This window comes from Culex pipiens, chromosome 2 (assembly GCF_016801865.2).
Source record: "Culex pipiens pallens isolate TS chromosome 2, TS_CPP_V2, whole genome shotgun sequence".
In the NCBI taxonomy this organism is placed as follows: Eukaryota; Metazoa; Arthropoda; class Insecta; order Diptera; family Culicidae; genus Culex; species Culex pipiens.
In genome coordinates, this window is record NC_068938.1 from 156,044,333 (window position 1) to 156,061,391 (window position 17,059).

A 17,059-nucleotide genomic window follows, 5' to 3' on the forward strand; every position below is an offset into this window, starting at 1 on the left:
AATTACTGTATCTCGAAGCCGTTGCATCGTATCAAAAAGTGGTCAAACACAAATTTGTAGGAAATTGGACGGGCTTTCTGAAAAAAATACACTGTGTATCGTTCTTTTTGCGACAAGACTCCTCCTCCCGGGTCTCCTAAGTGTGAAGGTATGGCACGGGGAGAGGGCACCGAATACCTATATTTTACACTTAGAATTTTTTGCGTCCGCCTCGGGATTCGAACCAGCGACCTCTGGATTGTGAGTCCAGTGCGCGGTCCGATTGATCCACACAGGCAGACAAACTTATGGGAAATTGGACGAGCTTTCCGGTAAAAATATTTACAAGACTGTCATATGGAAATTGCCAAAAACCACCAAAAACCCCGTTTTTTCAACATTTTTATTTTTAAAACCGCTGAAGATTCCCACGGATTGGACAAAGGACAATGGTCAATATGGAGACTTTTTTGTAAAATTGTCTGGAGAATTGATTCCCACTACTGGTTTTTAAAAATTTTGACGTTTAGACCATTTTTCAAAAAAAAAAAAACAGTTTTAGTAAATGATTTATGTATTTTTTTAGGAGAGACATACCATCCTGCATTTTTCGTCATTTTTTTGATAACATTTTAGGCTATTTCCTCAAAAATTTTGAACGAAAAAAAATCGTGACATCATCTTGAAATTTAAGTTTAAGACTTAAAACCCAAAAAATATCATAGATGTGGCGTGTATTTTTGTTTCAGTGTATTTTTTTCAGAAAGCCCGTCCTTTTTCCTACAAGTTTGTCTATGACCACTTTTCGATACGACGCAACGGCTTCGAGATACAGTAATTTTTAAATTACAAAATACAAAAATATTTAAATACCTTACGCCCTCCTCAATCGTTATTTTCGAGTACTATTGGCTTCATATACACAAAAATGGCTTATATAGGTCTAGGATAACATGTCTATAAAGTTTCATTGAAATCGGAGAGGGTCGGGTACAAAAGTACCAGAAAAATTCCTGATTTGAGCTGGAATTGCTCTATATCAGAAAAAATACATGATCTTATATTGATTTTTTGTATGTTTTGGCTGAGAAAGAGATCATAAGTCACAAACTACGTATTTTCGACAAAAAAAAATCTATTTTCTAGTTTTTGCGATACGGGTGTCAAATAATCAGAAATTGCTCATGTATTTGGATAGAAATAGTGTTTTTTTTTTTGTTCAATACGCGAAACTCGCACATTGTAGGAAAGGCAAAACAAAAAATATGTGGTGTTTCGAATGATTGAGAATTTTTCATGTATTTAAAACTCAAAAATTTCACAAAAACATTTTTTGTCATAAATGCTCTAATTTGATTTTTTTTAAATATGAGTACGAGGCTTTCGAATTTGTACAATATCCTGGTTTTATGTTTATAAAACATATCAACTTTTGCTTTAATATGATATAAAATTCTTGAAAACTTTTCTATTTCTTGGCTGGTATAAATATTTTTTTAAGTTTTTGTTTTTGTTTTTGTTTAGAATCATTTTCAACATTTTCGAGTTTATCCAAAAATCTTGAGAATTTTTGAAATTTTTCGATGTACAGTACCGCAAAAAGTTTATTTTTCGCTATAACTTGAAAGCTAATGATTGCAAAACAACTGAACTAGTGTAAAATGCATTTTAAATCACTATTTTCGTTCAAATGTTGAGATTATGGCCTGTTATTTATTTTTTTTTTTTTTGTATTTTTTTTATTTGTTTGCCCCCTACCATGACACCTATCAGAGCCGAGGGACAAAAACTTTTAAAAAATATTTTCATCGGCCTAAAAGAGAAGTTTTTTTTTGTTGAAATACTCAAAATGTTCCATACCACCGTGCGAAATGTTAGCGAAATTCAAAGTAGCCTAAGTTTATAGAGCCGCATTCAAATCCATCTCCACTAGGGTGCCCAGAATATGGGACTTTTTCTTAAAACCTCGCTCCACAAGCTGAATATTGTTCCTTGACCTATTCTAGGACTCTGGACCAAATATGAGCAAAATCGGTCATCATTTACCCATTGATACTCGGAGGTGAAGTTTGTATGGGAAAAATCGAAAAAATGTATGGAAAATCCAAGTTTCTTACGGTTTGGTCTGCACGGTGCGCTACTTCCATCCGAATATTCCCAAAAGTGAGATTCTTAATGAAAATTTAATGCTCTACAACTTTGTAGAACATACCAAAGCTGTAAAACTCGATCCTGAAAAGTTATTAGCGATTAAAAAAAGTCATTTTTGTATGAAAAACATTTTTTACACCAACTTTAGGCTCGGGTATCAATGGGTTAATCTCATCCAATGTCGCTCAAAATTTACACAGATACTTAAAATAACCCAAAAAACCGTTTTCCGCTTGTGGAGTAGGGGGTCATTTTTTCTGGGCACCCTAATCTCCACCAATCAACAGTTCAGGAAACATCAAACTGTTCGTGCTCCCCAATTTCCTTAGCTCAACGGTGAGGCATTTTTTTCGGAAGTAAGTTTTTTTAGTTGAGTATAGTTTAAAAAAAAAACATTTTCATCTGAATTGTTTTGACTTAGCTTATGTTGTGTTGAAAAATGCTCCATTTTTGGAAAAAAAGTGTTATGTTACAAAAAATATGCTTTTATTGTATTTTATGTATTACATATTTGTAGTGATGTTTTTTCCATTTATGTATTTTACTGTATTATATTGTTGTTTGCACTTCATATTTTGTTTTGTCGCACCAATCCTTTTTTTATTTTCAGAATACTCAAAAACAAAACCTAACTGTTTGTTCTATCAAACCTGTATCACAAAACTTTAATAACTTTCTAAATTTCTAACCCCGTCCCCGCAGATTCCGGCCGTTTCCGGCACCCCGGGCACGACCGACTGGCGGCAGGAATCGCTGCATGCCAGCACGGGGGCCAGCACCACCAACGGAACGGTGGCCACCACCGGCCTCGGAGGCCACGACAACAACTCGGTCGTCCCGATGGCCACCGAGGTGAACCCGTCGCTGTACGAGGAGCTCAAGCTCGGCCACGACCGGGCCGGCTTCAAGCGGCTGGTTTCTTAGGAGGAGGAGTTGGTGGCCGTCAACGGTTCCAGCGCCCTCTAGGGTGGGGCGTTCTGGCGTTTTTAATGTGTTACAAAAGTGTACTTGTAAATACCCTCCGAGGGGCGGTGGGCGTGCTGTTGCTGCCGCGGGCGGAGGAATATCTTTATACAACCACAAAAAGGGTCAGAAATAGATGTGATCAAAGTGAGAGAAAGAGAAAGCGAAAGAGAGTGGAGGTGAAAGGTATGTTTTTTTGTATTAGTCGTGAACGAGCGTAAGATGATTGATGAATTTTTAGGTGCTGATTAAGATTTTTTATAGAATTAGACGAATTTTTCTATAGACGAATGTAGTGAACGTTTTTACACAAATCTCACACACAAACACACAAAACCATTAAAGATAGATCGGAATTAAAAAGGATTATTATAAAATCAGAACACAAACACACAGTAAACCGCACAAACACACATCACAAAACAATCCCCGAACAAACTGTGTAGTATTCGTATAAAGTAGACAAGTTTATCAGCAATTAATGATGGAGGAAACCAACACCACCAATCTAGTCAAATTGCGAGCCCAAATCGCAAAAAGACATCAATCAGTTCACCAACCAAAAGTGTGACGAAAAGCGTGTGAAACTACAAACTCACAAATAAACCCAGTGGCAATAATTCGTTAAGTTACCCTAATTAACGTCAATATTTAAAACAGAAGCTTGTTTATTTTTTTTACCCAGTGAAATAAGGCCAGCCACCCCCATAATCCCATGAGAATAGTTGTTAAAATGCTCCCCATTCGTGAGTGATGTGTGTGTGTGGCAGGAAAACTTAATTTGACTTCAGGAAGAACCACGTGTGTAAATACACCCATTTATGTACGCGGAAAACCAATGGAAGAGGAAAAACTCAGTTTTAACTTACCCAACTGGGATACTAACCCCCCTCTCCCAGAATGGAATCTCCCCCCACACTTAGGTAAGGCACAATTAAGGATAGTAAAAAAAAAACAAAAAGAAACACTGTTGATTAGGTTACGAACTAAAAAAATGGAAAAAAGAATCTCTTTGTAAGTGCATCACTAGAGAAGCAATAAACTCAAACTAGTTTTGTAATAAAGTGTTGGTTTTATTTTTTGCAAATTATCCGAATATTATCCTTTTAATTGCTTTTTCATCTTGAACAGTTATGGAGGCGGCTCAGACTTATATCTTAAACTATCCACCTAGCGTCTCCATGGAAAGATATGGAACTCACATTTCTTTTCACAAGCAGTCCATCATTCTCATTTAACATTTATCATCACTGCTCTTTTCTGGGTGGATTTTTTCGAAAGCATTAAAATAAAATGGTATTTCACACGAAATCGGAAAAAATTGCTCCGCCCCTCTTCGATTTGCATGAAACTTTGTCCTAAGAGGTAACTTTTGTCCCTGATCACGAATCCGAGCTCCTTTTTTCGATATCTCGAGACGAAGGGGCGAAAAAAAGAGAGGTTTTTTTTTAATAATTTGCAGCCTGAAACGGTGATGAGATAGAAATATGGTGTCCCAAGTTGAAAGTTTCAACTTCTTCTCTTTGATTTCAAAAAGCAAGGAGAAAATTAAAGAAAAAGTAGTGTACCTTTAACGCAACACCTGGCCAAAATATGTTAAAAACAAGAAGCCAAATAAATGTTTAAGGAAAAAAAAAATGTTACTCAGCTGTTAAACATTTTGGGATATGTCACTGTATGAGAAATTTAATGTACTTTTCGAATCTGCAATAACCCAGAAGGGTCATATTCCATTTGAAACAAAAAAAAATTATTCAAAAATTTCGTGTTTTTGTAATTTTTCATGTTTAATTTTTTGAGTTTACAAAAATGTAGAACAGACAATAACAAAAAAAAAGAAACAATAAGGGATTTGCTTGTAACTATCACAAATTATTGCAATTTTACGAAAAACCAAGTTTTGAAAAAGTTACTTTTTGCGTTCCTCTTTGTTTCATCGTTCGTGTCTGTCGCGGGGGACCATAAACGGTCATGATCGACATAACACACTTTAACAAGAGTTTTTTTTTGTCGTAAAATACAATTTTGTAGAACAAAAATAACACTGCACAGTTACATAAATACGAAATTGAAAAATTAAAGAATATGTTCCATATGAAAAAATTAACTTTCTTGGTTATTGCAGATCCGAAAAGTGCATTAAATTTCCCATAAATGTCTTTAAAAAATGTTTCAGTCAAGTAAGGGACCATCCATAAACCACGTGGACCCTTTAGGGGCTGGGGGGCGGTTGTCCACGCTCACTACCAAAAAGATTTCTTTTGTATGAAAATTGTCCACGATGCGGGGGGTGGGGGGGGAGGTTCAGATTTCCAAAAAAAGTGTACACGTGGTTTATGGATGATCTCTAACGAAAAATAGCACCATTTTTTATTTTTATTTTTTGTAATTTTATTGTATTTTTAGGGCAAGACATTTCTTTGGGAAATTTATTAAAATTCCATAGATTCAAGTAAATATCAATCAAATTTCTAATTAATATTCTTGGACAGAAATTACATTTTTCACCAATATTTAATATTAAATATTAATTAATATCACATTTTGATCTTCAATCAAAATTTCCGAAATCAAATTAACCATAGTTCTATCTTTCTTTCTAATTAACCAAAAATCAAAGACGAAAGAAGCAAAACAACCCAATAAAAATCTTGTCTTTTACAACTTGTTATGAAACCACAGCAACACATTGTCTGGATAAAAATGTCAACATTGAACAATTTCATTAAAAAGCTAATTTACCCAAAGAATCTCCAAAATTATGTTTCATTTTTATAGCCAGTTTTTATGTTAAGTAAAAAAAAACAGATTTCCATTTTTTTAAATAGTGTGCACGGTTGTCCATTCCTAAAATTTGTTATTTTTTTTTTCAAAATATTGGGGAAAATTTACAATAATATTGCATAAGAGACATTGAAGATTGGACCACTGGTTTTTTAAATTCAGCAAAAAAGGCAAAGATATTAGAAAATTGAAGTTTTCTAACCCTCTACAACCCAATCCCGCCTTTAGACGGGCTTCGACTTAAAAAATCGCCAGAAACCATTTTTCAAGCAATTTTTGATCTTTCAAAAGCATTGGAAAGAAGAACTCTTAAAATTTTAGAAAATTTATGGGTTGGAAGTTTTACTTGTATTATGTGACTTTGCCAATGTTTAAAAAATGACGTTTTTTTAGGGGTCAACTTCGGCTGTGTTTTTTTTTTATTTTTAAATGTAATGATGGTGGTAGAACAGGCCAAATACTATCAAAAACAAACATGATCTAAAGTAGATAAATGCAAATTAAAATACTAAAAATGAAACAAGAAAAACATAAAACAAGAGAAGTTAAGTTTTTCGTAAAACAAAAGTTGCTCAAAATTACTTCCTGAACACGGGAATTTTTTTTCGAAACAGCAATTTTTGCAGTAGAGGGTTAAGTCTAATTCAAATAGCCTTTTATTTACAAGTACCAATATCTCAGAAACTAATAGTCCTTTTTTCAATGTTAAAATTTAAAAAGAACATTGAAATTTTCGGATCTTTATGATTTTTATTATTTTGCCTATCCTAAAAAGAACATAAATATCACTAAATTAGTCATAGCTTGTTACAGGGTTGCCAGATTTTAAAAAAAAAATCAATAGCAATCTATGGGGGACACACCAAACACACACTATGGGAAAAACAATCTGGAAAAAAAAATCTAGAGAGAATTTATTCTTTATTCTGGCTGACACTTGAGAAATCTGGCATTCCCAGATTTATCTAACAACCTGGCAACCCTGGGTATACATGGATTTACGAGGTCTCTGTGACCTCTTAGCAGAAGGAATTTACTCGTGATGGTTACCAACATACCCCATATTTTCAGCCGTGGGTTATCAGCTCCCCTCCCACCTTCTGTCTTTGATTTTTTTTTTTTGTTTTTTTTTTTGTTTTTTTAAAGCACCATGCGTCTTCAGCAAAATGTACTGGGAACTCATTTCGAAGGAGAAGCATGGTGCTTTAAGTTTACCTGATATTTTCAGCCGCGATTTTTTTTTTTTTTTAATCATATTAAAAGTCCTGTTCATGGACATTTGACATTTTTGGATATTTAGGCCGTTGCAAATATTTTTTGAATTTTATGTCCCTCGACTCTGATCGGGGTCCAGGGGGAAAAAAATATAAAAAATTGAAATAACAAGCCATGGGCTTAACATTTGAATGAAAAAAGTGATTTAAAGTGCATTTTTCACCTGCCCAGTTGTTTTGCAATCATTAGTTTTCAAAATATCCAAGTATTGAAGAGATTTCTTTTTTCGGTGAAAAAAAAACTTTTTGCGGTGCTAAACATTAGAATTCACAAAAAAAATGAAAATATTTTTGATCGATCCCAGACATTCTAAATATGATTTTAAACGCAGGAAAATGCATTTCTAATTGTTTTCAGAGGGGCGACATAAACTTTAAAAAATATTTGCAACGGCCTTACGTACACATACTCAAAATCATAGAGAATCTTTTTAATACTAAAAAAAATGTTCAACCGCTCCGGAGATATAATTTTTGAAAATATGCGGTTATTAAGATATTTCGGATATGACCCTCCTAATCACCATAATAACAAATAATTAACACGGGTCTAATTATTATGGCCAAGGAACTCCCACTCCAAATTTAAGCCAAATCGGTGCCTTCCCACTGATCTGGATCATACTGGTTTGACGTAGAAACGCTGCTTTACAATTTTGAAGAACATTGTTACACTCTAAACATAACCCTGCAAAGCTAGAAAAAATACGAAATTTTAAAATGATTTTTTTCTATATTGAAAAATGTCCATTCGAAATGTTCAACGACTTTTCTAAAGACAGGTTGACAGTTGAGTAAAAAAAACGGTAGCGTTTAAAAAATATATATGTTTGTTCTTTTTTGATGAAAAATACGCTATTTTTGAAATCGTCATATAATCACCATAAAAGTTTGTTTGACGCCAAATTTCATCACCATTTTGAGCTTCCATTTACTGAAAGGATGTATTTTTTGGAATTCAACAAATTTTCAAAACAACCTATGAGTCATGGGGTTTCTATGTAGATAGGACCTTTTAAAAATTTAATCTAGAATTAAGAACAAAGTTATATGAAAATCTAAGAAGGTCGGGTCAACTGCTTTGGCTCTTATGTTTTGGCGGAAATGACCAATTTATAATTTCGTTGATTTACCATACCGTCAGTGGGAGTGACTGTGGGTCAAAAAACGATACAATTCTCGTAATTTCATAATAACAAAAATAATTTAAATAACATCAAAAATCTTTCAACGTAGATTTGTTCTTAGATAGTTTACTAACATTTTCTCAAAATATGGTGAATTTTGATGAACACTACCTTAAATGTCAATAGTAAGAAAATTTACCCAATGTCACCCCCTCTAAGGGGTGAGATACAACGATTTGGTAAAAACAAGTCTTCCAACAGTGTTTCTTGTTCGAGGGAATCGTATTGACATGCTATTTACGGGTGCCACGATATCTCGAGATTGGATGGACCAAATTGGCTGAAATTTGGGGTGAAGACTCTCAACATATATTCCGTGTGCATGACGAAGCCCGATTTTGAAATTTTGCATTTAAAAAAAATAAAAAAAATCAAAAACTGACGATTTTTTATATGAAAAACACAAAAATATTTTTATCTTTATTTTTAATAAACTTTTTGTAAATCGGCCATCGTCATACACACAGGACCGGTTAAATAAGTCTTCACAAAAAAATTGAGCCCATTTGGTCGAACCAGTGCACTATGGGCCATCTCCATACAAACAGGCGGCCAAATTATTTTTTTGCTTTTTAAATGTTTTTTTGATACAAATTTAGGTAATTGTATGGTATTGAAATGATATACGTCGATTTTTATGACTTTTCATGTTTTGCAATAGTTGATTGTTTATAATAAATAGTCTTTTCATACATTTGCAAGTGAAACAGAATTGCATATATATTATATTGCAAGTTTATATTATTAAATTATGGATAAGCTCCCACCCCACTTTAAGGACACAACCCCTCCCTCCTCTTTCTTTCACCCCCCCCCCTCTCCTCCTCCCCACCAACAAATTTTTGTTAAGCGTAATAAATTCATTTTAAGTCAAATATTTATTATTTCCTGTTGTGTGTTTCTTTTTGTGAGTCCATGCCGTATAACTTGAGACCACCCCCCCCCTCCCACCCTTATGGGCATAAATTAATTTTAATTATTAAATCAAATAACAGAAAAATTAATTTTATCCACAATATTAATTATGAAGTAAAACGATAAAATACAAACCATATTCTTAAAATTCATTTGATTATAGAGTTTGTGACAGCTTCAGGATATGTTTAAGGTACTTTTTATGATGTTTTGTACTAACCAACATAGAACTTAAATGTGGATCAGTTTCATGGATTGATCGCAGAAATTCATCATGCTAAGTCAACATTTTGCTGAATACTTTTTTCGGTATCAAACTGAGATTCTCCAGTTTCGCTTGAGAAACTTCGGTACGAATACCTTATTTTGACTAAGGTACTCAATTTTAAATGTAGGCAACAGAAAATTCCAATAAAGTCATTTCGAACTTCTTGAAACCAGGTAGGGGAGTGTGGGGTAATTTGGACACCCTAAGGAAATTGCTCTGTTACGGGCTGTATGGATATTTTAAAGGAATGTGGATGACAACAGAGGATAATAGAGACCATATTTGATGGAAAAATGTCATTCATTTCGATAAATTTTGATGAAAAACCCATTTTTATCGCAAAAGTTAAAAGGTGTCCATATTACCCCCACATTTTTGTGTGGGGGTAATATGAACACCCCTATGGGGTAATTTGGACATGCCTTGTGGGGTAATTTGGACATGCCTTGTGGGGTAATATGGACATACCTTGTGGGGTAATATGAACACCTTTTGTGGGGTAATTTGGACACATGTTGAAGAATAAGTTTAACATTTGATTTTTTGAGCATGTTTTTTATCCTTCAACCTGGTTTTGTAATTGCTTTATATTTTGAAGTGTTGCTCACAATATTTCATCAATGGTTTAAATAATGATTTTGTGATAGAACTATAATTCAATAGGAAGATAACAAATAGTTCAGTGTAGTATACATAATTTAATCATTAATACTGAAATAATTTAAACATTGATGCTGGATCAGGCACACTATACTTGTTTTTAGTGATTAAGGTATCATTTATGTTTATATAAATCAATCAATATTTATTAGCCTGAAAATATCATTTTTTTAATTTTTACATTCTGTAGCCCTTCAAATTTAAATATTATTGTAAACCAGCATAGAAATTAGAAATGTCAAAGAAGTTATTTAAAAGCAATCAACATTAGAATCTTGTTGAACGCCAAATGTACAGTAATCAGATTTTTATCAATTCGAATATTGGAATAAATTTATCTAAATTAAAAAATAGAGGTTTTGTGAAAGTTCTCATTGCTCACATTCATTTTTGATTGTTTTGACATATTAAATCCCACTAAATTTATCTAAATCCCTTTAAAAACTCATCCAACCAGGAAAGTTACTTTTTGTTGCCTGACAGGTAGACTTTCAGGTATGTCCAAATTACCCCACAAGCCATGTCCAAATTACCCCCATAGCATATTCTATCATAAATTGCGATTTTTGATGATAAAAATGGATAAAATGCACAATTTTTTTGCGTACATATCTCAGGCATCGTCCAAGCAACCCCCTTAAACAAAAAATGTCCACTTTTTTGCCATATAACCCCTGCAAAACCTTATTTCCTAACCTTCAAATATTAGAATTTAAGGCAGTGCCAACCGGCCTTTGGAAACTTGTACACATTATACCAAAACTACTTAACCTATTCCAACTTTTTTGGTTTGTCCATACTCCTAGGCCATTACTAGTACTAGCCTTATCACTTAAATTGCCGTTTTCACTTTATATCCGAAGAAAACGTGATTTTTAAAGGGGTGTCCAAATTACCCCCACTGTCCATATTACCCCAAACTCCCCTATTGATTTTTGAAGCGACGATGCCCACGAAGTAGGTAGCAAAGCAAGTGAAATAAACGGGCGCATATGTAGATTGCAGCAAATTTTGATAAAACGTAAATGTTCAAAATGGCATATCTCCGAAAACGCAAAAAATCGCAGGCTGGAAATTTCAGCAATGTTAGATTATAATCCAATCTTAGTTTCATGTTTAGCATCGGTTAGCAAAAAAAGTACTCGATTAACAAACACAAAAAAATATGATTTGTAAAAAAAATGCTCCAATTATTCGATGAAAACTTCAGTTTTTGGTTTGGAAACAACATTTTATCTATTAATAGTTTCAAAGCTTATCTCATTACCTTTCCAACGATGTATATTTGTCCTAATAAAACATTTAAAATGGCTGAGCTATGTTAAAATTAAACAATCAGCCTTTTTTACGAAAAACGCTAGTTTTTAACTCCATTTTTTGACTTTCAGCTTGCGTATCTCCGTAATGAACAAACTTAGAGCTTTGAAAATTTGGATTTTTCTTAGTTAGAATGTTTACTTTCGAGAAAAAATACCAAAAAATATTTGGAGAAGGTCACTTTTTTGAAACTTGGCCACCCAATGTACCATAGTGCAGTGTTGAGATATCGTGGCACCCGTTTTTTGAAACTTCTAAATTAAAATAGCTATATCTCAGCAATGATGCAACCAAATGTCTTCAAATTTATGTTGATAATTGTTAAAAATGTGTATGTTAATGCCCTGAAAATAAATTTAAAAAAAGTTTGAATGTGTGCCAATACCAACCATTGACATTTTTGACGACTTACATGTATGTAACCCCTTAACAGAATTTAGTTTCATTGAGAAGAATCTGAGAAATGGTAAAATCCGTAAAAAATCACTTTGACCCAATCTCACCCCCCCCCCCCAGACCCAATGTCACCCCCACTCATTCGTCTCCGATATCTACTGTATATTTCAACATTCGCATTACTCAAGCTGCCTAAAGAGCATTATCCAAAAATGCACTGCACACGAGTCTGTCATCCACTTTCAACAACACTCGAGCCAGGAAACTATAAAATATTGCACACTTCCTGCCAATGTTTCTTTTCCTGTTTGCTTCTGGCCGCGCCAAACCCTGAAAAAGAAGACAAATTCTTCTATGAAATCCTTTTCTCACGCTCTGACAATACTGTCTGCCCTCCTCGGAAAAGAAACATGCAAAATGATCTTAAAGGAAAATTTATCTTTCGAATGTGTTGAAACACATCTCACTTTGGATTTTTTTCCCCACACGAGAACTAAAAAAGCGAGCGAGCTTTATTTGAATATGTATTGATATCGGAAGTTTTCGTTGCGGCTTTCCACCGCCGGGGGAAAGAGAAAAAAGAAAACTCGAATGCGGAAATGAAAAGTTTGCTCCGAAATAGAAGAAAGTTTATCTGCCGTATCCTGTGTGCAGCACTGCACTGATGGCAACATAAGACGACGTGTTGAAGCGAAATGCACATTATACCACTTTCACGATATCTGCACCGTGCTCACTCTGCTGTAGTACCACATGTGAGATTTTCCCACTCGAGTGGAAAATATTGCACTATGATGGTGAAAACGTGAGGAAATATTTGCTATCAGGAGGGAAAAACTTTGGTTTTGTTGCGTTTAGTTTTGGAAAAGTAATAGTTTGTGTTCTGAACTGAACATGAACTGAAGTGTTGTGCCATTTTCAACAAATTGTTATTTCTTTATAAAAAAAGTTTGCAATTTGTTGTAATGTTTCATTATAAAATGACCAAAACCAACTACTTTATTTCAAACGGAACCACCTTTTTTCCTTCAAAAGCAACGTTGTGTACTTTACTTACTAATTTGCATACACTTTGGAAACTGACGACGGCACGGTGCGGGAAAATCTTTTTTTCCCCTCCCGCGAAGTGCAACAGTAGAAATAGTTTTTAATCCGAGCGGGGGAAAGAAATTCCCCTGCTTATGTAGCACAAGTACGTGCGCTGAGTTTGAAATCTCCATCCGGGTTTCACCTGTTTTATTCGCAGCTGGGAGTGAAATGTTTTGGGAGGAAAAAAGTTGCACATGTTTTTCGATGTTTATTTACAGTTCACTTTTATTTTTTCAAATAAAATTGGAATCAACATTATGTGTAAAAGTGTATTATTGTTTCATACAAAACCTTATTTTGTTTTGGTAGTAAGGGTAGCCCCTTAATATAATCACACCGTCTTTGCCGTTTTGAATTAAAAATATGGAAAAAGTATCTTTTGTATACATTTTATGTATTTTTTTATGTCTTAATTTTATTTTTGCTTTTGCTAAGAGCAATTTTTTATTGCATTGCCTTTCTGTTTTTAAATGATAATTAGACATTTTGCCAGGTTTGATTGTGTTGAACGTTCCATTGTTCTTTTCTTTTTTTGAAACAAAATTTCCTGTTAAGGGGTTACATACATGTAGAAAATCAAAAATTTGGCAATACAGAAAATTCAATGAATCCACCAAAAAGATGATTTTCAATCACTCCTGAAAGTTTCATGGAGATATTTCGTGACTGAACTGAGTTAGAGACGATTTAAGTGCAAAATTTTGCAATGCGCAAAGCGAACTGTCCAACTTTGTGAACGTTTTTCTCTAAACACCGAGTTGATTTACAGGTGCCACGATATCTCGAGATTGGATGGGCCAAATTGGCTGAAATTTGGGGTAAAAACGCTAAAGTATATCCCGTGTGCATGACGAAGCCCGATTTGGAAATTTTGTTTTTCTTTTTGCATTTACAAAAATCAAAAACTGACGATTTTTTATATGAAATACTTCAAAAATATTTTTATCTTTAAATAAACTTTTTGAAGATCAGCCTTCATCAACCACACAGGACCGGTTTCCGAAAAGAGGGTAATAACTGAATTCATGCCATTTCAATAACAAATACTTACTTGATACTTGAAATAACAGAAAATGTTATGGATACTTCATGAAAAATTCATTTTTGCATAAGAGTTTAATAACACTTTATGTTATCATAACAAAATTTGTTATTGATCTGATATTGATTGAAAACCAAAACAACTTTGGAATAACATTTTTTGTTATGGAACAATACCTTCAACTGTTATTGGGATGATCGGATTAGTTGTTAAAATAACAAAAAATAATAACAAAGATTTGTTCGAAGAATAGCTTAAAATGTTATTAGCATTTTATTACAATAACAATTCAATAACAAAAAAATCATAACGATCAATAACAAATCTTGTTATAAATAACATAACATGTTATTGGCCTAGTATTTTCAAATATCAAAAAATGTGATTCCCAAGTTGTTTCCGTCTGCTCGGGTTTAACGAGACTTCACCAAAATTTTGAGCCGATTTGGTCAAAGCTTGGATGGTATATCGTGGCACCCGTTATTAGAATTAGCCCATTTCAAATAGCTTTATCTCGATAATGAAACAACCAATAGTCTTCATATTTGTTTTGACGATAGATAAAACTGTATATTTTTATGTCCTGAAACAGATTCCGAAAAGGTTTAAATGTATGCTCATACCAACCTATTATATTTTTGCCCATTTACATGTATGTAACCCCTTAAAGTTTTGATGAAAAGTTTGAATGGATGGAACTAGGTAAAACCTTTTCACGTTCTGTGAGTTAATATCATTTTCTGGCTGATCAAATGCGTGTAAAAATCTTAATCGTCAAATGTTCATGTGAATTCATTGAAAGTGACTCTTTTCTTAAACTTTGTTTTACAAAAAAATATAAAAAGGAGATAAAGTTTCAATTCGGCAAATTTAAGTTTAATTAAAAAGGGTCTTTAAAACGCGCTGGACAAGATGCTAGATAAAAGCGAACTGATATCAAAATTTATTACGTAAGTTGTGATTCCCTCAAAGTTTAACCTTTTTTTAGTTTTTAATTTCAAAACTTACTTAAACAATTCCTTAACAGTGTACGAACTTCGGTTCCACAAAAGTTAGGCATGTACAATCGCATACTCACAAGTATCACACAATTCTGTAAACTTTATAAAAGATTATTTATTGCTATTTTCTAACAATGAATTCATGAACATTAAATTTTTTAATAGTTTAGAATAAAGGCTTCTCGTAGACCAGTGTTTCTCAACCGAATTTGGCCATTCTTAGAGGGGAATGAGGATGCAATGGAAATTCAATGTTTTTAAACGTTTTTCCGAAATCCTCATTAGTTATCAGGCTGTTTCTTTTAAACTTTATTACAAAAAAAATAATATATACCTTTCCTTAATTTCTTTGATAACTTTCTACAGTTATTTTTCGCATATTTCATCTTTTAATATTTTTACAAGATATAGTTGACAAAAAATAAAATATCATTGCTTAATTTTGTGAATTTTTATATTCTTCGAAACATGAACAATTCTTAAATATGTTTGCTTTAATTTTACAAAATATGCTGTACTTCACTTTTTTTAAATGAGCTGTTATTTATTTTTGTTAAGATATTTCGTGTGAATTTTCAAGTTCTATCAAGAATTTAAGCATATCTTTGAAATAAACAAAGATGTTTTTTCTATGAGGTTTGGGATTGTATCGATGATGAGCCGTTATTATTTGTATTTTAATATTGAAATTGTAATTACTTTTCTCAAATTAAATTTGAGCAACAGTTGAAAAAAATCATGAGGATTTGTTTTTTTTTTTCAACTTATTGACATATATTTTCTAAATTTTGTAATCTTTACAAGTATTAAAAATAGTATTCAAGCAATATTTTATTGTGAGTTTTGCTTCTTTCAAACAACAAAAAGTTTGATTATGACTTCTTATTTGTTCTTAGTTTTTTTTTTTGAAAAAAAATAATAATATTAAGATTGATTTATAAGACGTTCTGCTAAATTCCGAATTAAATATCAAACAAGAGTAGTTTAATTAAATGGATTTGCATGAAGGTAAGGTAATGAAGAACTGTTGACAAAAATCTTCAAGTATTTGTATTTTTTGCGAAAAATAATTATGTAATGTGAAACTTACACTTTCTACAAACATAAAGGCCAAGACTATGATTTTTTGCATTGATGCCATGCAATAACACAGAAAAAAAAGTTGAATTTTGGAACGTTGAAAATTTAGTAGGTTGAATATAACCTCTTTTTTGAGTAATATTACATTAAAAAATGTTTAAAAATGCGAACCTGATGAATATTCATCAGAAACTGATGAAAATTCATCATATTCTGGATATTTTTGACACAAAATCTGTCACCATTTCCTGATGAATATTACCATCATTTTTTTTTTGTGAAGTTACAAATTAAAGGGGGGAATTTAGACACATTTTCTGTTTCTCAACATCTTAATCCTAATATTATTTCTTGTCAGATACACAGAAAAAAAAGTTGAATTTTGGAATGTTGAAAATTTGGTAGGTTGATTATTACCTCTTTATTTGTGTAATATTACATAAAAAATGTGTAAAAATGTGAACCTGATGAATATTCATCAAAAACTTATGAAAATTCATCATTTTCTGGGGTAAAATTTATCATTTATTTTGCCACAAAATCTGTCACCATTTTCTGATGAATATTACCATCATTTTTTTTCTGTGTATCAGCATATGCTTTGGAGTCATTTTGAGAAAACTTGCTTCAGAATGATCCTATAACTCAGACATTCTATGCATTTTATTCTGATGAATGATTAGGTGAATCAATCTCTTACAGTACATCGAAGCTCGAAGGAATATTCTGTCGACAAAAGTAGTTTCTTGTTGGCTTGCAAACATCTTCAAAAGAGTGATAAAGATGCAAATTGTTGGGCAACTGATGTACTTTTTTGGAAAATTAGGTGTAAATTTTAAAAACAATTATTTCCTTAAAAAAGACTGAAACGTATAGAGAAATTTAGAGTTTAAGGTTTTCGTGTTTTTTTATGCGATTAAGTATGGAATAGATCGGAGTAAATAAAAAAAACT

General features: G+C 32.7%; 1 protein-coding gene across 3 annotated transcripts in view; it reads left to right on the forward strand.

Annotated features, from left to right (window-relative positions):
* The window catches only part of LOC120428762 (Ig-like and fibronectin type-III domain-containing protein 1), a 382,047-nt gene that overhangs the window by 115,757 nt on the left and 249,231 nt on the right, over positions 1 to 17,059 (forward strand). For 2 of the 3 annotated variants that reach the window (XM_039593844.2, XM_052707770.1), the window contains exon 13: positions 2,833 to 4,058. The exons of the other annotated variant lie outside the window; for it this stretch is intronic. In XM_039593844.2, the coding sequence (XP_039449778.1) occupies positions 2,833 to 3,054 (222 nt within the window). In that variant the 3' untranslated portion in view covers positions 3,055 to 4,058. Of the gene's footprint in view, positions 1 to 2,832; positions 4,059 to 17,059 lie in introns of those variants that run through there. 3 annotated transcript variants of the gene reach the window in all.